At 37.7% G+C, this 24,577-nt stretch overlaps 1 protein-coding gene across 1 annotated transcript in view; it reads left to right on the top strand.

The window, feature by feature from the left end:
- The first annotated feature begins 15,251 nt into the window (after positions 1-15,251).
- The window catches only part of Dbx (homeobox protein Dbx), a 40,396-nt gene continuing 31,070 nt past the window's right edge, over positions 15,252-24,577 (top strand). Inside the window, exon 1 of the mRNA XM_011060532.2 lies at positions 15,252-17,009. Coding sequence (XP_011058834.2) covers positions 16,109-17,009 — 901 coding nt within the window. The 5' untranslated portion in view covers positions 15,252-16,108. The remainder of the gene's footprint in view (positions 17,010-24,577) is intronic.

Below are 24,577 nucleotides of genomic sequence, written 5' to 3'. Positions count from 1 at the left end.
TTGGACAGAGAAAAAATTAATAAATTATATTTGAGCAATTCGATCACTTCATTAATGCTTGGTCAATTTTTATTATGCTATATCAATGTGTATTATGCAGGTATTTCAAATCTTGAATTACAAGTTTTCTTCTCAAAAAAATCCTTGTAAAATTCTCCGACACTCTTAGACTAAAGCTTTCTATTCGTAATGCTAGAAATCGTTCTAAGATTTCGGACAGAGAAAAAATTAATAAATTATATTTGAACAATTCTCGATCACTTTTAATGCTTGATCAATTTTTTCTTTGTCTGAGATATTAGACCAAGAAGATAAGGCTTTATCTCCAGCTTGTCCCCAAGTCGATTGTATTGTTTACTTCTTTTTTGTAATAAAATTGGTCATATAATTGATTTCAGTGGAAGCGAGCTTTAAGCAAGTAGAACACAAAATCATTATAAGATCAAGATACATTAAGAAGTCACTTTAAGAAAAATTATAATGATGTTACACTTGATATACTTTTGATTGATGATAATATTGTAAAGAATTTTGACATGACAATAATTTTTAGAACTAAAAGATCATAAAAATTATTGTCTCATCTCAGGAATTTATCGCAAAATTATCATAAAAAATGAATCAAATGACATCATTATAATTTTTCTTAAAATGACTTCTACTTAATATCATGTTGATTTTATTATGATTTTGTGTTTCATCTGGAACATTTCACTGTCAAATTTTTCAAGTATATTGATTAGCTATATTCTAAGAGAAAATTTCTTTACAGAAAGATCGATTTTGTTGAGCTCTAAAAATTTAGGTAGATATAAATCTGAAAATAATTTTATTGGATTGTCAAAATAATCATGTAGAACGTTCAAACTGATTGCTGGAATGTCAAAACTTTTTGCAGCATTGCTCATAAGCTTGTGTTTTCTACATTAATTATTTTAATGATCCAATAAAATTATTTTCAGATTCATATCTAAATTTTTTAATACTTTAGCAAAATTGTTCTTTCCGTGTAGAGAATCAACTCTTCTCTATTCTATAACTAATTAATGCTTGAAAAATTTGTCGTATGTTAAACGAAATAGTAATTACATGATTTGGTCGATTTTGAATAATACATTTTGAGAATCCGGATAGTTGATGCACGACCAACCTTTACTCTCTCTCCCCTTCTCTCGGAATGCGAAATAAGATTCGATAAAAGATTCGGATCTGAACAGTAGGAGGAACGCCCGTATCAACGAGGATACTGCCGACGTGCTCATTTCCACGAAGCTGATAATCCGCGAACGGGAGCTCGGCACGAGGTAGAATCCTCCTCCACGTATATATTTATATATCGCATATATACACTTTTACGCGCACGAGCATGCACGGTACGCACATTCGGGCTGGAATACGCCGGGCGTCTACATCTATATACCGACGTATTGGGGACTGAGATTTGGCGGGACCCCCTCGACTCGACTCGACTTGCGATTATTCAATTCATCGGCCTGTCAAAAGCACCAGTGCACGCTGTGTTCCCTGATCGTTCTCTTTCCCTTCCTCTCTTTCTCTGTCTTTCGCCCTTTCTCTTTCAAACCTTTCTCTCTCATCCTCTCTCTCTCTCTCTCTCTCTCTCTCTCTCTTTCTCTCTCTGATGCCGAGCCTACGATCTCTTTCTCTCTTTTTCTCCCTTTGGCGAATATATCTCTCTTCTGCCCCCCCTCCTCCCCTCCTTCCCCTCCTTGCCGATATAAAACTATCTTCTGTCTCTCGTTCTCTCAAATCATTCCTCTTTCCAGATTTTCCATCTCCGTTCGATGCGTCGCTACCCTTCGTTCGGCGGCCGCCGACTCCCTTCGGGGTGGAGAACGATTAGGAGCAATACGTTGCGATAACTGCCCCTAATATCTCGGCATCGCTGCCATACGCAATACAAATTAGGGAAGCGTACCGTGAAAGTACGGCGGATATTTGATTCTACGATTCTCTCTCCTATTCTTTCCCTCCCCCGCTCTTTCGTTCTCTTTTCTTCTTCCTGTGCTTATTCTCTCGGCTAGTAATACGTTCCTTCCGAAATTCTAGTCCACGTGGCGCTTGCATGCGCATAAATCCATGTCGAAATTTACTTTATCTTGAGGACAAAATAATAGTAATAATTGGACTTTATGCGCTCTTCGCATCTTTGCAAATAAAAAATTAATTTTAATGTTACAAAAAGAAAAATTACTTTTGAATCCAAATCTGTAATAATAATAATAATAAAGAATAATAACGTATTTGTTAATCAATTATTTTGCATTCTTTATCATTCTGTTAATTTTCAAATTTTGCACTCATTTCTTGCAATTTTATAGATGTACTAAATCTATTTTAAAAGAAAAATTATCTCTCCTCGTATATTTCTTGAGAAATACATTCAATTAATACGATGTTAACTGTTTGCTCTTGTATACAAGATGACCGTACTCTCTGCAATTTTCATAATGAATAATTTAATAATGAAAATCGAATTATACATTCACATATATTTTATTTGTTATATAAATTAATTATATGAAAAAATTAAAATATGTATAATATATAAGGAGTAAGAAAACAATAACTAATGAGTCCATCTTTAGAATATCAGGTTGGCCTTTTCCAAAATCCAACTACATCACCTGTATTATTATCGCGCAAATATCCGCGTCGATGCGGAAAATTCTATCGGTTCTTCTGGCCCCGTAATTTATTCGAGCGCCATCCCCGGCCGCGTTATAAGCCCCGGCTTATATCGACGTGTCAACGCTTCACCTCGACACTTGGGCCGTTTTTGTCGCTCCGAGGGAAATGTCATTTAAAGTCGTGGCTCGTTTTAACGAGAAAGAGAGAGAAAGAGAGAGAGAGAGAGGGAGGAGAGGAAGAGGCCGGAGTGAATTCGACGATTCGACCACCGCCGTGAAAACTGCCGCACCCCTCACGGCGCATTAGCTGTCATCGCCTTCACCGGTCGCTTTCATCGCCCGCTATGAAACAAATGATCAAAGCGTCAACGCGGATGCTGTGAATGGACCGCAGGATCCATCCCCGGATCGTGTCCTGCCGCCTGACCGCCCGATAAAGCCGTTCGACGTGTCAGTCAATTTCCGAGTGATTGCGAGTTACTAGATATTATTCATTGTGTAACAGTTAAGAAAATGAAGTCACTTCTTGAGACCTATGTCACTAAATCATTTCGAACAATAAGTTATAAATATGACCTCATTTAATTCCGGTTAACTCTTTAATTGGTTTTCGAGGCTCGTGAATGCCCGCAGAATATAAACTAACAGTAACATTATATTAATTATAATTTCCCACTCAACAGTGTAAATGTAATATAATACATATTGTACATAACAATTACATCGTTAAGTAGGAAATTATAATATTGATGGAATGTTACCGTTAGTTTGTGTTCTGCGTCCTTTCGTCTTACTATGTGCGTATTTAATTAATTTAAACAGAAATTATTTTGCTCATGCAAATGATACATTGAAAAAATTGAAAACGCAACGGCAAAACATAATTATATATTTTAATGAAAATGTTTCTTAGTAAGGAATGACAAACGTATCAGATTTTACTTTTATTCAATATTCTGAAACGTACGAGGGGTTAATCATCAGCGATTTAACAAGTTTGCCATTACCGCGGCGGATTTTTTCTGCAAAAACCGGATCGGATTGCATTTCCTGCAAAAATACGTTTTTTCGGTATTGCTTTTTCCGTTTCATCGCTACAAATAAATTCGCCGGGATCCGCGGAATGGATTCTGCGGATGCGTGTACCGCGGTATTGTTCCGCGGTATGTAAAGCGATACTGAAATAACTGCTGTAGAAATTGAGCCCCGCGGCTGCCACATGCGCGTATTTGCACGTATTTGCACGTATGCATATGCGAACGTGTATATTACTGTACATATTATGTACGAGCTTCGCGGTAAAGTTAAAGACGAATTTGCGCGGTTTGATACTATTCCGATCGTCATTCTCGATCGATCATCGAAAGTGAGTATGTGAATCGATTTATTATGTGTCGTCGTGAGTTCGATGCAACCCTGCACGTACTCGTCGCGTTCTTGAAAGCGCACAACAGGAGATCTCACCCATTTGTGAAAGCCGCGATCAAATGCTATGTAAATATTAAACGTTTGTAATGATGACGTGTGTCACTTGTATATAGAAACTTGACTTTTCGAATATAAGTGCGCGTATATCATACAAAGTATCGTCTCTCATATCTTACTTCTATTGTCGCTTACACCGTAAAAATTTTTTTTGTATTTATGTTAAAATCGGAAATTTTATTAAAATTTCTATGTTGAATTTTTGATATATCTGAGTGTTAATTTAATATAATGTAATTATATGATTTGAATATTTTGTGTTAAATTGATATTCAAAATTTGTTAGCGTTAAAAAAGATTTATAAATAAATGAAAATAACGTAAAAATAATATATTTTAGAGTAAGTTGATTTGCCAAGATTGACTTACTTTTTTTGAATGTTTATCAACATTCTTGAAATGATGAGTTAAAAAATAAAAAGACTATTGTATGTAAAGATCTTTTATAACTCACTTCTATGAAAAGTTGATTATGTCGTACACAAAATAATTTTTTTTTACAGACTTCTGTAATATAATAATAATAATGAAAGTAATATAATTTTGAGAAGAAAACTTAAAATAGGAACTAATAAAATCTTTGCCTTAAGTGGTCCAATTATAGACATAACCACTCTAAAACGTAAATTCTAAAATAAACGAAAAATTAATTTAATATTATAAAAGTTAATTTTACTGAAAAAAATTTGCTTCCACAATTTACTTACAAATTATGTATATTTTTTGTATACATTTTTTGTGTATATTTTTTATGTTAATTTTTTATTTATTATTTATCATAATATTTGTCTTAATTTTTAACATATTTATCATATGTCAAATTAACACAAAAATTTGAGTGAACCGTTTTGGATGCATAAAATATGCTAAAATAAATTAATATACAAATTTTTCAAACTACGCATGATCTACTATTTATTTTATACGTTTACACAATCTGATTTTCGTGTCAATTGATTTACAACTATTAGGTGTTGGAATTAATTCGTAGCGTTTTACAAGTGATGGGAAGTACTTTCATTAATGTATTTTTTAATGCTCATGTGAAATAAATAACATTCTTTCATTAAAAAACGCTACGAATTAATTCCAACACCTAATACAATCGTCCAAGGTGTAATCTCGCACATAGTGAGGACAAAGTGAGGATAAAGGAGAACATGCGAAGGCGAACGATGGTGACGGAAGAGGGTTGAGGAAGGGAGAGGTAGGAATATTTCGGCGGAGCAGAAGCGGAGACAGATTTTAGTTGGGCAGCGCGCGCGGGTGACGTGATATTAATTAACACGAACCCTTCGACCCTCCCTTCGTCTCTCTCCCTCTTTTCTCTCCTCTCCTCTCTCTCTCTCTCTCTCTCGCTCGCTCGTGTTCGCACGTTTACCCTTGGAGGCGTGGAGCCGAGGGTTCAAGTGTCACACGAGGTGCACACAGACGTGCGCGCACACCTTGCGAAAGCACCGACGAGCGGAAGCTGGAAAAGCTCCTCTGGCGGGCAAAACGATCCACGACGCGCAACCTTGTTACAACCTTTACGTCACAATAGGGTGGGAATATCATGCTGCAAACGTTTGTACAAAAGCGACGTCGCCGCTGCCTCGATGTACCGCCACATGCGTCTCCGTGTACGCGAAAATGTCGTCATCAAGTAAATATGACAGATACATTTACCTCAAATATACATATATTGTCTGTGTCCAAATTGCGAAATGATTATGGTGCCGAGTTTCATGAACAATTGTATTATTTACGCAGGAGTCATGCACGCAACATAAATATGTTTCAAAATTTGTGAACGTGTTTCTGGATAAAAAGGAAGACCAAATGTTTTTATAATTATTCTATGATCATAAGAAGATGCTTTGTTATAACAGTAGACATAAATGAAATATTGGTTGACGATGAGTATCAGATCAGATTTCTTTCTTTTATTTATGGAAAATGCTGAAAAATACTTATAGTAAGTTTCTATAAGAGGAATATCTGCCTGAAATTTTTAAATAAAGTCATTTTTTGATACTACTGCATTTGTGTCCATTATTTCGAGAGAGAAACATTTGCGACCTAATGTTTATACAGCAACATTTTCTTCCTTTTTAGGAACACGCTCGCGAAATTTTTAAAACATACTTATGATTTATTCTGTATAAACGTACAGCTTGATTTCCTCGGAGATTACTGTGAAATTTTGGAGAAATATATAGAATATATTATTTATATAAATAAAATTTAAATGTAAATAAAAAATAGCGCGCGTTTGACACAAAATTTATTTTTATTTGGGATTAACTGTTTTAATATCAAACTGTGAAAATAGTTGTGTTCAAAGGAAAAAAAAGAACCATTTTTTTGCTATTTTCGTTACGTTTGCTAACCGAGTCGCGGATTTCGAGGTGCTCGCTTGCAGTATCGGTGAATGCGGAATGCATGCGCGGCGTAACGTCGATTTACGGCGTGAATTACGCTGGTGAACGCGCGTGGAAGCTTTTTTTAAAAGTACGAAAAGCGAAAACAGCAGTGGTGCGCGAACGTGTCTAGGACGACGACGGGCGACAAACGCCGTTTCGGAGGCCAGGCACGAGCGCTCTGAAAATTGTTTTCTTACCCTTTTTCCGTCAATCCGCGAATGCACGCGCGGTAAAAAAAAAAGGCCGTCCCGCTCTCCGCTCCGCTTTTTCCTTTTTTTTTTTTCAGCTATTACATTTTCCCGTGAACGACGTACGTGACCGCCGAGTACGGCGCGTTTTTCTCCCTCGCGGATATCTAACATATGTATCGAACGTGAGAATAAACACGAACGACTCTAGCCGTTCCGTTAACGTCTCGTGCATCGTCACTGTTGCAAACTGCATTCGAAATGTTGTAGAATATTCGATTCTCTAATCGCGAATATTAGTAAAAATACGTTTTTTCTACTTAGCTTTTAAAATTTGATTAATTGAAGATAATTTTTAAAATTCTTTTCAAGAACAAACTCCCTTTCGAATTTTACAAACAATATATATAATCGAAGTGATATTTTAAAAAGCATAGATTGACAAATTTATTATTATGTCATCTTCAAATATCAATTATTTGTCTGTTTTCTTACTTATATAAATAAAAAAAAAACTATAATAAAAAATAAACCATATTTTTTTGCTATTTTTAAAGATCTAATTTCTGATTTAGGAAAATAAATAAGCTAACGTAAATTGAAGATGTATATATGTGTCACATTTCGAAACATTACTGAAAATAAAAAAATTTCATAGATTGTTTTATTATCTGAATACCTGTATAAAATTTGAGTACAATTCTCTTACTGGTTTAAATATTATTTAATTTTCGTTTGCATTAATTCTTATGTAATATCACGTTTTGTGTGCGTAATAGTCATTTAGATTGATCAAGAAGTAACATTATGAATTAAATTAAATTTTTTACATATACTAGTAAAACTCTAACATTAGTGCAACAATTCATTTGGATCAACCTACTCGTTGTAAAAATTATTTATTTAAAACTGCAGCAAATATTGCGCTGTATAAACTATTACAAGCCAAATTATTTATATTACTTTATAGTTTATTTCAGAGCGTATTAAAAATGTTTATTGTTAATTAAAATAAAAACTCCAAGAAGTCAGCAATTTTTAAATTTCAACCTAACCTTTAACTGATATTGTACGGCAATATTTCATTCTTCCCAATCATTCTTAATTCATATAGGTGACGATCAGCTCACTTTTACAACGAAGCTGAAAATCGAAATGCCACATAAAATACAAGACACATAGACACAAGACAAAACGAGGGTGTATATGATATACATCGATATCGCCCCGAAGTCCTCATTTCACCCAAGATATCGGATTTTTCCAACCCTTCCCTTCGCGCTCTCTCCTTTATTATACCTTTATACCGCCTACTCTCTCCGCCATCTCTCGTCGTCACCCCCGCACGACCCTTTATACCAAACAAAGCAATCTCGAACCCGTAGCGAGGACGACGGCCCCTACGAGCGACTGTGTTAGGTGACAATTTATATACCGGACTACCTATGTAATAACTTACTCACTCGATACATCTTTTTCGCGCGCGAGACGACGTTTTCACAGCTTTATACCTTTGCGGCTTGTTACCGCAAGAGAGTCGCATTGTTAGGCGACCATGTGAAAAATTGTACGAGTTCATACATTCGGTGTACGGCATTGAAGGCTAAAATCTTATCTGTCTCCTTTAATAACATTTTGCTTGCAATCTTAAAAACGTAATTTATTAAAAGATTTTATTATTATCAAACTTATTAATCAAGCTATATAGTAATAAAAATGTTTTTTAACACGATAAAAATATATAATTATATTCTCTTCCTGAATCGTCAGACTAAACCGTCCCGAAAAATAAATGTAAGTTGGAAAAATCGTAAATTAATCGTAAATTAATATTTTGAAAAATTTATTATATGTTTAAAAAATTTTCAATTAATTTATTAAAGTGTAACAATTTTATTTTTATTAATATAGAATAATTTTAATCTCACCTTAATTTATTCTTTAACTTTTCCTATAATAATTCTCTTACACTGAAAAAAGGACTAAATTTTAATAAATTATTTGTTTTAATAATACATCAGTTAAATATTTATTAAGTATAAAGATATATTTGTTTGGCACAAGAACCATCAATTTGATTTAACCATATTTTTATTGAGTAGATGTTTATTTACCGTAAGTGAATATTTAGTAAGTAAATTTCATTAAAATTTAGTACTTTTTTCTTAATGTAGAACTATAAAAAGATAAAAATCGTAAGGTATCAAAATTAAAATTAATCTTTATTAGTAGAAATGGACATTAATCGCAATAATAATGTAACATGGATAATTTACTGCAACTGAGGGCGTTGTTCTTTAATAAGCATTAAACGTAAGAACTGTCGGAGCAGCACAATCAAAATGATCGCGGCGCGACGCACGACGTGACACGTAAGAGCGTCAACGCGATATATGTATTTAATGCGCGCGTTATTGGGGCGAAGCAACTAATAAAGTCGATTTCACGCACGATTCGTTGCGTTCGACGCGCACGCAAATAATATAACTCGAACACTCGCATTCGGCCTGCGGCTCGCCGTGCCAGCAATGACAATAATACGTATACGAGATGTGTCAGAACTACTGCACTTTGTCATAATCGCAAATATTCCAAGTCAGAGATTGAACAACATTTACTAATAACGTTAAGAGTCTTTAATTACCGAATTACAAAATCTAGCGAAATCGACATAAACGTTTATTATTTATCGGACTTCCTTAAAAAAAAAAAAGAGACAAATAATTGTTTGGAGATTTATGTAATAATCAAGTAGAAAGAAAAACAATTAACTGATATATATATATATAATTTCAGTAGAAAATTAATTATCCTATAAATACAATATTTCTAGAACATTGTATGAATAATAAAATGATAAATAACATTCTAGGAATATTGTGCTTACAGAATATCTTCTCTTAAGAAAATGAGTAATAGATCCTTATTTTTTGATTAGTTCTAAATAAACTTTATGTCACGAAATGTTTAATTTTAATCTCAATTACGAAGGAAATACTAAAAGAAATAGAATTTAAGAGACTACTGATTTTCAATACTATGAGAAAATTCACAATTTTTGGTGATTATAAAAAAGACGTGATATTTGACATTTGAATCTTCGTTCGAAGAGGAGCGAAATAATTCTGAAACACCGTGTTTGCCGATACGTATATTATTGTTACGGGATAAGAGACATCGCATAAGTCCGTGGCGTCATGTGCTCATAACTGCTCCCTATCAGAATAATATTATTACCCCGGCCATCCCACGATTATCTCGCCATCCAGTGTGCAATGCTTACTTTTCGTGACTTTGTTTCGTACGTGTCAGCGAAAGCTGTTGAATCGCGTAAACGGAATAATAAATGAAAATCCAGATTATTGTCTCCGCGCGGAACGATTCTCGCTTTTCTGTCATTTCAGTCGGATCGGGACGAGAATCACTTTCACGAAATAATCCTGAAATCCTACGCAGCAGATGAATGTTCGGTGTATACTGCAACAGTTACTCATCCTACTCGTACTTGTGCTGCGACAATTAATACTGTAATTTTCCAAAACTTTGCTGAAATACACAAGTATAAATTATAATCGAGAGTTATTTTCAATGTGTGTGTACACATTTCTTTAGTTTATCTCTAAAAAATTTTTTTCTGATTAAAAAAAGTAACTACTTCTTCTCTCCCGAAAATTATCCCCTTTATTTTTTAAATTAAAAATTTCTTGTTTATTATAATTATTTTACAGATTAAACAAATATTTACAGATCTATTTTATGTAGATCAGATATACCATGATACACGTAATATAAAATATAATCATAATATTCTATAATCTTCGTGGTAATAGAGAGAACTGTCAGTATTAGCTAATTACTCTTGAGGGAGGATCGGTCTCAATTAATGTTTCCATCGGTCGTACAACTTACCGCTTAAATATCAATTTCAAACAGACGGTATCCTTATTAGCATTAACTTAGCAAGTACGACAAAGAAGTTTAGATACGCTGCTGGGAAAGTTCAAGGATGCAAATAAGGGTAATATCGCAACGCAAGTACAGATAAGAGAAGACGAAGATCGTAGTTGCCTATCCCATATACACTTATCGTTGGAATTATTTCCTTTGCGTAAGCTTATAAAGAATTATGCACTCATAGAAATCTCCTTATTATCATAGAATTTATTGAAATTATTTGAAAAGTAAATATGTTTATAATAAATATATTTATTGTGCATATTTCTGCATATTTTCCTTTAATCTTCTGGAGCTGACATGAATGTATTTGACTTATTTAATTATATTCTTTATATTACATTTGTAAATTTAAATTATTGCTATTAAAATACCTTAATATTCATTCCTTTTTATTCGAATTACGTTATTTTAGTTGAGCTTAATCAGTATATATTAAATGTACAGACTCAGTATTAATAACTATAACATTACAGATTTTGGCATCAACTCTGGAGGAATAAATTTAATTTTACATGAAAATATATTTTATATTATTGTCCTGAATACTCAGAATAACATTTTGACCTAACTTTTTTCCGGGGATAATAGTTTTATATTTGATCTTCCCCTTTATTTTTAAGAGCATTATTCTTTAGCGTGTCATTTTTTAAAAGATTAGGATAGAGAATTTTCTATCTATTATTTATAATATATTTATATTACGTTTTTCATAGAAATATTTCTTATAAAGTTTGATTATAATATATACATATATAATAATTAATTTTATATTTAAAACGTTAATATATGTTAAAATATATATTCGGTTTAATGATTTCCTATTATAATTGCATTATTAAAGAATTCTTTATGAACATCATGATAATGCAGCTCCCTTTATCATTCAGGTCACTTCATCAGAACCGAGTCCATAATTACTTTACCCCCGCTGGAAATAAATCATTTCTCATTTCCTCCCTTCGCAGAGTAACAGAAGTACCGCCATTCAAACTGTCCTCAATTTATATTGAGGCAGTTTACATTGCTTTTTTGTAGCTGTTAATAATACGAGATGTAATATGGAAGTAGAAAAATAATTTTTCTTTAATATGTAATATATATAAGTACGTATGTGTGTGTGTGTAGCCTTCATGTAAGATTAATATAAAATCATACATAAACTATTATATAAATATATAAAAAACTATATATAATTAACTCTACTAATAAATTATAAAGTAGAAAATTAATTTAACATTAATAGTGCTCCATTTTAACAATATTAACGTTTAACTTTAACTTTCCGCACAGTTTCTTGAAAAATTCAATATTCTTGATTGAAGGATAAATAGATGAAATATAAGACTTATATAGGATGGAAGCATTGAAAGGCGCGATTATTCATCACCGAGATTTTTAAAACGAAATTCGCCATCGTTGCGGCCGCTCATAGGTCCATCACGTCGGATGAATGAATAATTATCCCGAACCCCCGCATACGAAACGAATCGTTTCTCGACACTACTCCCTTCGCCGTGGAAATGCCTATATACCGAACCGCCCCCAATTTATATAAGCTAACCGACTTGGTGCTCCCGATTACTCCCCCCTCGCCTGGTGCTCGTATAATAATTCCGCGATTCCCTCCCGATGTTCATTTCATTATTTTTTTTCCTCCTTCGTCGCGGCAGCCTTTGCCTCTCCTTCCTCTTCTTCATCCGCCACTTCCACAACCGCTTCTCCACAACCCACTGCCGCCACTGTCGCCGCCGCCGCCGCTGCCGCCGCCGCCGCCGCCGCCGCTGCCGCCGCCGCTGAGAGGGTGATAAGTCGTGACGTCGACGAGGTAGAGGTGATTCCGAAACGTAGGCGTGGTCGCAGCATCCCACCCCCGCCGACCACCGCTACGGGGACTAGCCGGCGGGGGTGGGAGGGCTCGAATTCCATGGGGGGATAGGATGGCGTGCGGTGCACGCTTCGCGTTGGCTGCCTCCAACCCTCCACCACCACGTGGCCGGAGCCGGCGGCGGGTGCGGTGGTGGACGTGTGCATCAGCTATATAGAGGGTGGAAAATCGTGTAAGAAAAACCTGCGGCACTCTGCACCAACCTCATCGGCCCTATTTCTCCCATTCTCTCTTTCTCGCTCTTTCTCGTCGCTTTCTACCCTTCATTGTCCTCGTTCTCGTTCGACCCCCGCCGGTAATAGACGGCGGTTCTACTTAAGTGCGGGGCACGCCGTTGCGCCCCCATCCTACTCCCCGGCTCTCTTCGTCCCTTCCGCTTTTCCACCCTCTCCTCTGCCTCTCGCTCTCCTTCGTCCTTCTTCGTCCCGATCCTTTTATCCTCGCGCGTTTAAAAGGGACGTATGTATGTATGGCCCCGTGTACGCCGCTTTTATGTGAAATTCTTGGGGCGAGCATCGGAAGAGGAGACTTATCACGCGCTGTCAGAGGAACGCGCGTCGCTTTTGTATGCGTACACACACGCACGTCCGCATGGTCCACATGACACACCGGTGTCGCGCGCTCGTTAATTTAATTAACCCTACGGACACTTCCGGCACCAACGTGGACGGCCAGCATGCTCTGTGTCGTACTTTCCACGATAATGCGCACGAGGTTGACCCCTCCCCCGCGCAACGACGTCGTCACTTTCGTTGATCCGGGTGACAGAGTTCGGGGGAAGACGAGGGGCAGGGAGGGTGGCGAAATTATGCACGCAGAATGACGGCAACGTAGTGTCTCGTCGTGTGACACTACTTCGTGTGACATTATATGATCGTTCGAAATGTTGCAGACGCTAATGGGCGTAACTATGTAGTGATTTTGTTGGGATGTGTTAAGAAGACTTTTTTTTTAATTCTTGATAATCTGTTTTTAAGATTACAATTATCTTTTTGTAAACAATTGGAATTAGTAAAACTTATATATATAGACATATTTATAAATTTATATTATTTAAATTTATATATATAGTATATTTTAATATATTTTTATGTAAATAGCATCTAATAATTTGAGAATGATTTTTTCTTCTATTATTTTTTAAGAATTATTTAATATTATTTAATCTTCTCAGTATAGCATGACAATATTTTTGAAATAATATATTTTTAAAAAATATATTCTTGCATAATAAATATAAAATTACATATATATATTTTTTACTGTACATTTATGTACATAAATTAAAAAATATATAATACACATATATATATGTGTGTGTGTGTGTGTGTGTGTGTGTGTGTGCGTGCACTTAATAAAAATTAAATTTTTAGCTGAATAATCTTACAATAAAAAGCATTTAAAAATCTATAAAAATAGGAGAAAAGAACTCTGGAGCTTTCTCTGCATCTTTTACTAGATTGTCATGTATCATACAGATTGTGCAGTATATATCACTTATGGTGCAATAGTAAAAAGGAAAGTTTCGTGATTTCAGTAAGCTGAACATCTGAGAAAGACATTTCATCTCCATCTTAGAAACTACGATTATCACCTCGATTTCTGCTGTGTCTTGAATACTAGTTATAATAAGCCAGCGGCTTCATAATATCGATATCGTCGTTATCGCGTGATTATTACGCAATCTAGAGAAGTCGTGGACGATCGCCAAGCCTTTCCCGTTCCCGCTGTCGGTTATTATTATTATCATCATTATTGTTATCATTATTACTATACCTGTGGGTTTGGAGGGGAGCTGCGAAGCTCTCTCTCGTCGACGATAATATAATTACCTACACCGACAAGAAAATTACATCGTACCCTCTCGCGTTGTCCCGCAAGTCTATGCAACACGGATGTGATACACGCGAGCGCGCGTTCGTCGGTGGTAGTGCGAGATAATAAAGTTGATAAGAGCGTAGAGGGTCGCTCCGCACTCCCTACCCACCGAAAGAGAGCAAACGGGGTAGCGCCGGAGGAAGGGGTGGATAAAGGCGAACGGTGATATGCGAGAAACGGGGTGCGAGCGAGAGAACGGCTAGTGGTGCTATCGAGGGTGCGGCGGGGTGGATGGGCGTGGCCGGCATCTGCTGGCGAGGCAGATGATTGGACGGTCCGCGGGGCGGCTTCGTCAAATAAAATCCAATCGTTGAGACCAAAGGAATGCGAATCTCCAGGCTTTTTTCCTACCCTTGGTACTACGAAGCGGCGAGCCGTTTACCCTCCTCTTTCTACCGCTTCCTCTCCCTCCCCCCCTCCTGTGATCCCCACCGGGGTGGTGTGTGCCTTCCCTCTCGCCTCCTCCCGCCTTTCTCTTTTCCTTCGCTCCTCAAGGGGGTGCGCACAGCGCCGTTTGATGGGAGTATGATTTTATTACGGCATTACCGAGCGAGCCAAACCCCGAATTGCTCGGCTTATAGTCCGTATTATCTCACCTAAGAGGAAAGGAAGGGGTGGCGGAGAAACGGTGAGTGGAGCGGGCAAAACGGGGTGGTCAGAGGAGAGAGAAGGGACACGGAGCATCCACCCCTTCGGTGGCGTACCCTTCTTCGGGTAAGGCCACTGCCTGCACGTACGTACGGGGTGGCGTTTCGAGAACGCCGGCAACGCCGGTTGGGGGAGGGAGCTGGGGGGGAAACGAGTGAGCCACCTATATGCTTTTGTGGGCCTTCATTCGAGGGTTGCATGCTCTCACGTTGCCGCCGCCACCACTGACCCCCCTTCCGTGCGTTCGGAAGGCACGCACGCAGGCACGTCAGTTGACATCCCGCTGCCGAAATCGCACGTCCTTGTCCGTTGTCGTCGGACGTGAAGTGAAGTTGCGTGCGCGATCATGTGACTCGCGCGATCCCGCACGGTGGGATCTTCCGCGACGAGGATCTCGCGGGAAAAGGGGGTTCAGACTTTCCTTTCCTTCGAGCCGGGTACGTGTTGTTGAAAACACGATGAGAATTTAGTATTTTTAAATACTTGAACCAAGTGAATATTTCAGTTGCAATGTCAATGTGCATCATGCGATCGACAGTGACTTTAAAATAATTATCGCGGTTACTCAACGTGCGGAAATCTGCTACCAATCTCCCGAGCAATAAATCCGAAGGAATCGAAGGCGATATGCTGATATGTGATTAGTGAAGTAGTTTGTGAAGATTGAGTAATTTTAAATAAAAAGAACACACTGCACGACAATCTTTGACGATCTTAATTCAAACATAAAAATGTGATCTCGGATTGATTTTTTTCGCGCGAATCTTATACGAGATAAACGGCAATCAGTTGTCAATCAGTAAGCATCTAAAACAATGATAAACCTTATAATATTATCTAAAATTCATGGAGACAAATCAATTAACTATAACGTAAGAAATAAAATAATCGCGCTTCGCTGATTAGTATATCAAGTCCGAAGCTAGCTAGAAGAGAACGTTCAATCCTTTCTTCAACTAAGAATCGTCCTATAAGACGACGATTGTAATAATCGGTGGGCCAAGCAGCCGTGATATGTTCCCCTCGTCAGCGGCGATGCTGAAGAATCTGCAGCAGAGTGCCATGACCTCGCCCTTCCTGATGGAGAACCTGCTCCAGAGCAAGGCGTCGCCGGGGACGGATCTCACTAGTCTGACCTTGAATTGGGCGGCGAGTCTGGTAGCGCGACAGCGCGAGAGAGAATGCGAGGCGAGTCTCAGACTCGTTCGAGACCGATCCTCCCCCAACGATCTCGTCCAGGATCACCTGGACCAACGATCCGGCACGATCGGCGGACGCGATCGCATAATGATCGATTGCGGCGGCAGGGATCAGCAGAGGTCCAGCGGCAGTAGATCCATTGAACGACAACATGATCGGATGCAGCTCCTTCAACGTGAGAAGGAGGTCCTGGACCGGAGTCAGGGCGTATATGTCGACATGGAGAACGATAGGATGGACGGGCCGGTGATGGTAGACCGATTGTGCGCGATGGAGAGGCTCTGTAATGAGAGGATCGACAATCGATCTAATTCCGGTGTCGAGTCCTGTAACTCGAACGTAGATGAGGATCCGATTCCGGGCGCAGAATTGGATGGTGGTCTTCAACCGGCCGACAGGGATGAGATGGTGCTGGGCGAGCGTGTCTCCGCGATCGAGATAGACAGACGGTACGACCTTGGATGCAGAAACGTCATGCACACGTCCGATGAGATGACGATCGCATCGGGGGAGAGGGAGGCGACGGTGACGGCGGCGGCAACGGTGGTCGAGCGTGCCGTCGACAGAATAGGCGAGAGGACCACCGCCTGTTCCTGCGGCGACGAGCAGTGCTCTGGACCAGCGTGCAGAACCATCCAGGAGAAGGAGAAGCCGCAACTCAAGTTCAGCGTTAGCGCCATACTCGGCGGTAATCATGACAGGAGGCCACATTCCGGTAATTCATTGATTAATACTGACGTACACGATAGCCAGAGTTAGGAAGCGTTACTTTTCCATTACTTTTTATAATAAACATGACGTTGCAATGTTTTATAACTATAAACGCTAAGGTTGTGTCAAGGTTGGATAAGTCTACTTTTCCAACCTTGGCGCAACCTTAGTATTTAGTTATAAAACATTGCAACGTTATTGTCAAATTGTTTAACGGAAAAGTAATGGAAAAAGTAAGTAAAATGCTTTCCTCTGTCAATAGCTATCCTGGCACTAATTCCTGAGAAATTGATAAGGAAGGTTTAGTCCTTTTGAAACATCATTCTATGTTAATGAAATTCTTGTAGTTTGAAAAAGGAGAGAAAAAAATGAGGGAGAGGAAAAAAAAGTGAAAAATATTATGAAATATCAGCAAACATATTGAGATAATTTATTTACAAATAAAAGGCGATATTTGGTGACTATATTAGTTTATCAGTCATCGTAAATACAATGTTCGGAAATTACAAGATTTTTATAGTCTAATTGGAAAAAAGAAAAAGTAACAATACAAAGTATTTTAAGAAATATGGGAAAATTAATTGCGAAGCAAAAGAAAGACATAATTAAACTGATAATTATCCTGTTTATTGATGGGTTGATCAAAACAGATTTAAATTTTTTAACAACTATATTTGTTCTGTTAACAGAGAAGTAAACTCAAACGGTTCAAAGAATCCTACATTATTACGAATGTCGTAATTTAAAAACACAGAGAAAAATAAGAAAGAAAGGAATGAGAAAATATTTAAAAGTGGAACAATATATATATATATACATATACATAAATTAAAAACATAATGAAAAAGACAAACGTGTCAAGATAATTTATTAATAAATAACATTAATTAATGCATTCATTAAACATCGTAAACATAATATTCGCAAAATTATGATTTACAATGGAAAAGATAATAGGATGATAAAGATACTATAAAGAAATATATTTTTTAAAGAAATATAAAGATAAATCGTTACTAGACAGAAAATTCCATGATAGTTCATTAATAAATACTGACAATTATTTATTGTTTGATATTAGTCAAATTTGTCTGCGACATTTCATCTTTATAATTAGAATATAATTTTTAAATTGCGTATTATTCATTGTAAATAATGAAGAAGGTATTAAAGGTACGAGAAAATAGCACTGGAAATAATTACATATTTAAATGCATATATCTATTTTCTTATACTTTTTTCAAGTAACAAATAGGAATTAAATGAAATATGTTAGTACGTCCAGTAGTATGTATATATTTACTTACATCTTAGGGTCGACGATCGCCGATTGCGATCTCAGATTTGTTTGCTCTCGATGGAATGACATTGTCGAGAAGAATTTCACGCGGTGATCTGAGAGTGTTGAAACAAAGCTCACCACAAATCAGTGTCGTGCGCAGACTTCTGTCGCCGGTCCCTAAATCTCATCCGCACACCCTCAAGACGAGTCGCAGCGTGCGTGCGGGGTGGAGCGCACAGGGCGTCAGCTGGCCCGCCACTTACCTTCACCCCAATATTAAGCCCTTACGATTGGTGCCTATAATATTAGACAAGCAGCAGGATTCAATGATGTATTGCCGCGTCGCTTGTCGCGCTTTTCCTCCGTTCGGGCGGTGATACATCTCGAATATTTGTCATTGCAAATTAATACGAGAGATAATGGAAAACTACGGCGTCCAATAGTACAATTGTGTCATTTATTTAGCAGTAATAATGCAAAAATGTAGCATTTATAACAAGAACAAAAGCATTAATAATATAATGAAACATTGTGTTGTTTCGTATTTTCATACTTAATCTTTCATTACATTAAGGTGGTTAGGATACTCCAGTTATAAATTCGCTAAATGCTATTTATATACATTGTTATATTTATATTATTAAACACAAATTGTTTCACAATTTCAAAATAAATTTTGTATTTATCTTCATGTAGGATGTATAAAACGTTATCTATCAATTTTTATTTAATTGTAAATCAGCAAAAATAATAATTGAAATTGAGGTATATAATGTTGAAATGTTATCAGAAACACCGCACGCAGATAATTACGTTGAGAGAAAAATTACGCGAGTAATATAAGGTTAACAAATAAAAAAATGTCTTACTTAAATGTTACTTAAATATTAAAATTAATTGTGGCAGTGACGTAATGCTCTACGATAAAAGATTCTCACTCCAAAATAATTGCAATCCTCTTCTGATCTTATCTCTGCAATTCTCATATTTATCACAATCTTACAATTGATAACCGAAGGTTCGTAACCGATCTTTCGGCCCAAGGATCCGCGATTTTCCTCCGTCACCTCAATTCTGAGAAAAATTGTTACAGATTACAGATCGTTCCGCGCGTGGGTTACAATACCGTCCCGTCATTTGCAGAACACCCCCGAATATTCGCGAGGGTCCGGCGGACCCTCGCACACGCATACACGCCAATCTTCAGCCGGCGTGTCCTCATTGTCACTCTTTCCTCCACGGTGGCCGAGCCACCCCATCCCTCCCCTTCTCTTCTCCGTCTCCTCCCGCGCTTATGATTGACACGAGTCGATAAAGACCGCGTGCGCGCGCGATAAACGCGCGTAGAGACGTACTAGATGTATAAACTGTGCACAAGAGAGAAGAGTGGACCGTCGCACGAGGATGGCGAGGGGCCAGGCAGAAGAGAGGTGCGTGTGTGGAGCTCTACGAAGGTGGAGAGAGTCGAATGTTGCATTTAACATCGGGCGAATTGCACCCATCTGCCGGCACAGAAGGATACGCGGGGGTGGTAAAGGGAACATCGCGCGGGCGGCAGGGGGTGAGAAGGGAGAGAGAGAGAGAGAGAGAGGGCCCGAGCGGGGGGGTGGCAATGGGGAAATTTGGTGCGTTCGAGATACGCAGTGGGAGGGAGAGAGGGAGGGAGCTTCGTGCGTTTGTCGGATAGCGGATGCATTGACCGTGCCACGTGCATGTGTTACATCCCCCTTCGTTCTCCATACGTACCGACCGAGACCGCACCCCTCTTTCTCCATCCCTCCCTCCCTCCCTCCCTCCTGCCGACCTCTCACCGCGAATAGACCCTCCAGCATCCATCGGGAGCGCGGTACCACCGTCCTCCCACTGTCCACCCCTTCTCTTCTACCTCCTCTTCCTCCTCCTCCTCCTCCTCCTCCTCCTCTTCCTCCTCGCGTATACATCCTCGCCTCTGCCCCTGTTCCCCACCGTACCCCGATGGTAACCAACCCCCCCCGCGGGCTTGTACGTCATGTCGAAATGTTGTGAAATAATTGCGCGAAAAAGTGATTGGCAACAAACTCGAAATTCATCGACGAGAGACGCGAGGGCCGCTCGCGGCGGGACGGGAATTTGGGTGAGGGGGCCGCGAGGGAGTGGGATGGTTGAAACTGCGACGGATGATCCAGCGCGGGGATGACGCGGGGGAGGAGGGAGGGAAGGGGGTCGGTGTCTGACGGGCGAGCGACGTTGAATTTCGAATAGCATTTTCACCAATCGTCCCGCGATTTACCGTTCTCCCACCCCCTCCCCTCCCCCTCTTCCTCATCGCGTCCACCCCCGCCCGTTCCCACGTGAGAGCCGCCACTCGCGGCCCATGTTTTTTGTTGCGTATCACAACGATTATTGATATTTTTCGATATCGACTGTGTGTCGAACACGACGGACCTGGTTTTAATACGCATATCTCCCGTGGAAAAACGTCGCATTTTATTCGTTGGTTAATAAAATAGTTAAAAGAAGGACAATTCGAAGGAGTTGACCGTAGATTCCGATTCAGAATACTAAGTTAGACGTGGTAAATATTTACCTGACAAATTATGTTTAGTGAAAATCGATGAAATGATGTATCATAGACAAGATACGTTGTTAACTTTTATTAAAAAAGTAGGCTTTGATCATAAGTATGAAACACCCTCAAAAGTTAACGTTTCATATGTAACGAAAATTAAATTAAAAAAACAGTGTTATTGAAAAATAACATTTATTTTTATAACAGTTTTGATATTTTGTTAGTCCTCCTTTGCTTTTTATTACACTTTTTATTACATTTTGAGGGAATAAACTAAGGACCTTATTCTGTAACTCTTAACGACTGTAACGTTATAGTATCATTGCGCGCTTTTTTTATCATGTATAAATCCTGCGCAATGACACTGTAACACTACAATCATTAAGAGTTATCGAATGGATTCCTAAAGGTGCTTCATGATTAAGTAATATTTTTTGTTTGTAACAAAAGAAGAAAAAGATCGAAATTATTTGCGTCATCGTATTGTGTTATCGTAAAATGAGATTAGAAATGACGTATAATATAATGCGTATTGTAGCTGCTTAATTTAAAAATGCATGAATTTTTAAATACATGTCAGTGTCATAAACGTCATTGTAAATGAGAATTAATCGGGATATGTGCGTTCATATTACATGTAAGAGTCATAAAAATTAGACTGACAATCAGAGAAGATAAGCGTATTATTAAATTATGTTACATCAATTCTGCGTTATTCAATAGATGGAACAAAGAAAGATTGAACCGAATGAGCAAAAAAGATGAAAAATTAACATTACTTAATACATAAATTCATAAAATGAATTCCGAAACTTACTTAACTCATTCTCAGTTGTAAAGAATAATAAATTAAATAATTAAAATAAGAAAAAACGAAGGAGATGCAAAAGGGAACAAAAATGACGTTTTATTAGTCAGGACGTAAAATAATATAAATTTAAAATAAAATAATTTAAACAAAAAAGGACCGCTTTCTTCAAAAAAGTCCAACACTGAGAAAAATGTCTAATTGGATTAATTGTAATTCTGGTTAAAAACGAACGAATTCGAATTTTCAACTAGAATTATAGAGATAATTGGAATTCTACTTGAAATAATCAGAATCTATGGTTCGTTTATTTTCAATCAGACATTCTTCTCATTGAAGTAATAGAAAAAGAAATGATCCATGGACAAAAATGATAAAGTTAAAACCGACTTTTTGTTCAAAGACGCAGAGAAAGAGTAGAATTAATAAATTAAAAATTAATCAAATGTCAAAAATAGAAGCGCATTGTGCTCGTATTCAATAATAAAACTTAATATCATGAATGTGAGGGTCTGCATCATTCCCTTCAGGATTCGAGAACGTTCAGATCCTCGTGAAAAATCGGTTCGCCAAGCCTATCCTAAGACAAACACGCGCTTCTCTGCAGAGGAACGGGGCATCACCGTGTGTGCTGTTCCACAAACGAGCAGTTCCCCCCCTATTTACGAGGCGGGGACCTGCAGCGCGCGCGGTATCTAGTTAATAATGCATCTCTGACCGTAATCCGAAAGAATAACCAGCGATATATGTTGTAAACCTCGTAACCTAAGGCCCGTGAGGGGGCTGCTTAAGCCTGACACACAAAAAAAAGGACAAGGGCGAAGAGGGAGGGGGTGGGGGGGCACAACTGTAACAACACGCGAGGGCCGTCCCAAAATTTCTCGAGACCGCAGACAGGAGGTTTAATCTCACATGACGCGAGAGAGAGAGAGAAAGAGAGAAAGGGTGGTATTGCTGTAAGAGCTACGGAATGGGAGAGGGAGACCGAAGGGACTAAGAGACTGTCATGTGGGGTAGGTGGGGCGACTTAAAAAACTATTCCCATTCAGTGTTTCCGTTGGAGGCTAAGCCCGGTTATTAGACCGTCGTCGCGGCTAAGCAGAAGCGCTTCTCTCATTGGCCGGCTAGGAAAACAACGATAAAAGGCGATGAGTATTTTATGGGGTACAGCGCGATGGCACAATGGGATACCGTGTATGGGCCATTGTCAGGGTATTGTCTGGTTGCGAACGCAAGGCGAGTTCTCTCTCTCTTTCTCACTTCCTTTTTCACTAGCCTTTTTCTCTCCTTTTCTCCCTCTCTTTCTGCCTCTTTCTCTTTCTTTCCACTTCGGCCTAAAGAGTCTCTATTATTTTATTATTTTCAAACACGTCACTTTTTTAACGAAACCATTCTCTCTCTCTCTCTCTCTTTCTCTCTCTTTCTCTCTCTTTCTCTCTCTTTCTTTCTCTTTTTCTCCCCTTCTCTGGGCGTGGCGGGGTTATAAAAAAATATGTTGGAAATCGCACAGTCGAGGTTACTGGCCCTCTTAGACGCATTATTAATGTGGATAGGTAGACGAATTTGCCTTGATGGAGGGTGAAATCTCATCGGGGAGCAGAACTAGAGAGCCGACTAATTTTTCTTTCATGTTTATATTCTTCTTTTCGAGATGGTACGCGTCAAAGCACTAGTTAACTTTCGTATTGTCAATGAATTTCTTTACTGAGGATATATGAAGGTATCTTTGCACAACGAATACTTACATTTAATTGGGAGATTTTGTTAAATTATACCTACGTTCATTTCGATCAAATAAGCTAACTTTAATATCGGTTTGACTTATTTTTTTATTTTCTTTTTTTTTAATTCTATAAAAAAGAAGATAGAGTTTGAGTAAATTAAAACACGAGATTAAAATTAATCTACATTGGTAAATATATATCGTGCACATAAAGAAAAAGAAATATTATCGAAGAGAAAAAACAAAAAAGAAGAGAAAATTTCTAAAATTATAATACAACAAAGTTATTATTTTATTTTATATATTTTTATAATTTTTAAGTTTTTCTTTCTGTGCCAATTTCTCAGCGAAAATAATAGATAGTTATCAAACTTTTTCTTAACATTAAATATGTTATTGAAATTAATATTTTTCTGAAATAATTCTGGCTTGAAATTAAATGAAGAAAAAAATTTGCTATTCAGAGAATGAAGATTAATTTAAATTTTTATTTTCGAACAGAATTATTATTTCCTTTAGACAAGCAAACATAAAATTCTTTTCAATTTTACTATCTAGCAATATGATACAATCAAAATAAGTTATATAACATCCGTACCGACTGTTGTAGATTAAATGAAAGTTATCTCAGAAAACAATCCCAGCAGTAACGATTCATACAGTACTATAGAAATATGTATATTTCTAAAAGTAGAGACATAAATATTAATAGGAATCTTATAATCACATTTAACAATGCAACAAAGCTTCGTTCTATCATTTTCATTGTAAAAATTCTCGGCAAAATTACATGTAAAAGAATGAAACGCGCATAATACGCGAATGATACGTTTACACGAAAACATTGTATTTTAATTTAATTTAATTTAATTTAATTTAATTTAATTTAATTTAATTTAATTTAGTTTATTGCAAAGCACTATGAAAAAGACTACATGTTAACAGAGTAATAGATATAAAATATGATACAATAGACTATAGTAGACACAAATTTTACGATGTATTATACAACATAAGAATTTTTGAGATAGTCGGTCGCACGAATATCTGGCTATTTACCCCGGCTGGAGGTGTTGAAGCGTGCACCGACAAGAGATCGGGCTCTGCCTGGAGCAGTTAAGGAGGGTTTTAGTCTCGGGGGTGTCGGCCCGAATTATGCAACACGAAGGAATACGGCGACTTAGGTATTCGCTCGCACGTAAATCCGCCAC

This window comes from Acromyrmex echinatior, chromosome 13 (genome assembly GCF_024713525.1).
Source record: "Acromyrmex echinatior isolate Ae372 chromosome 13, ASM2471352v2, whole genome shotgun sequence".
Taxonomy (NCBI): Eukaryota; Metazoa; Arthropoda; class Insecta; order Hymenoptera; family Formicidae; genus Acromyrmex; species Acromyrmex echinatior.
This window is presented reverse-complemented; position numbering and strand designations above follow the sequence as displayed.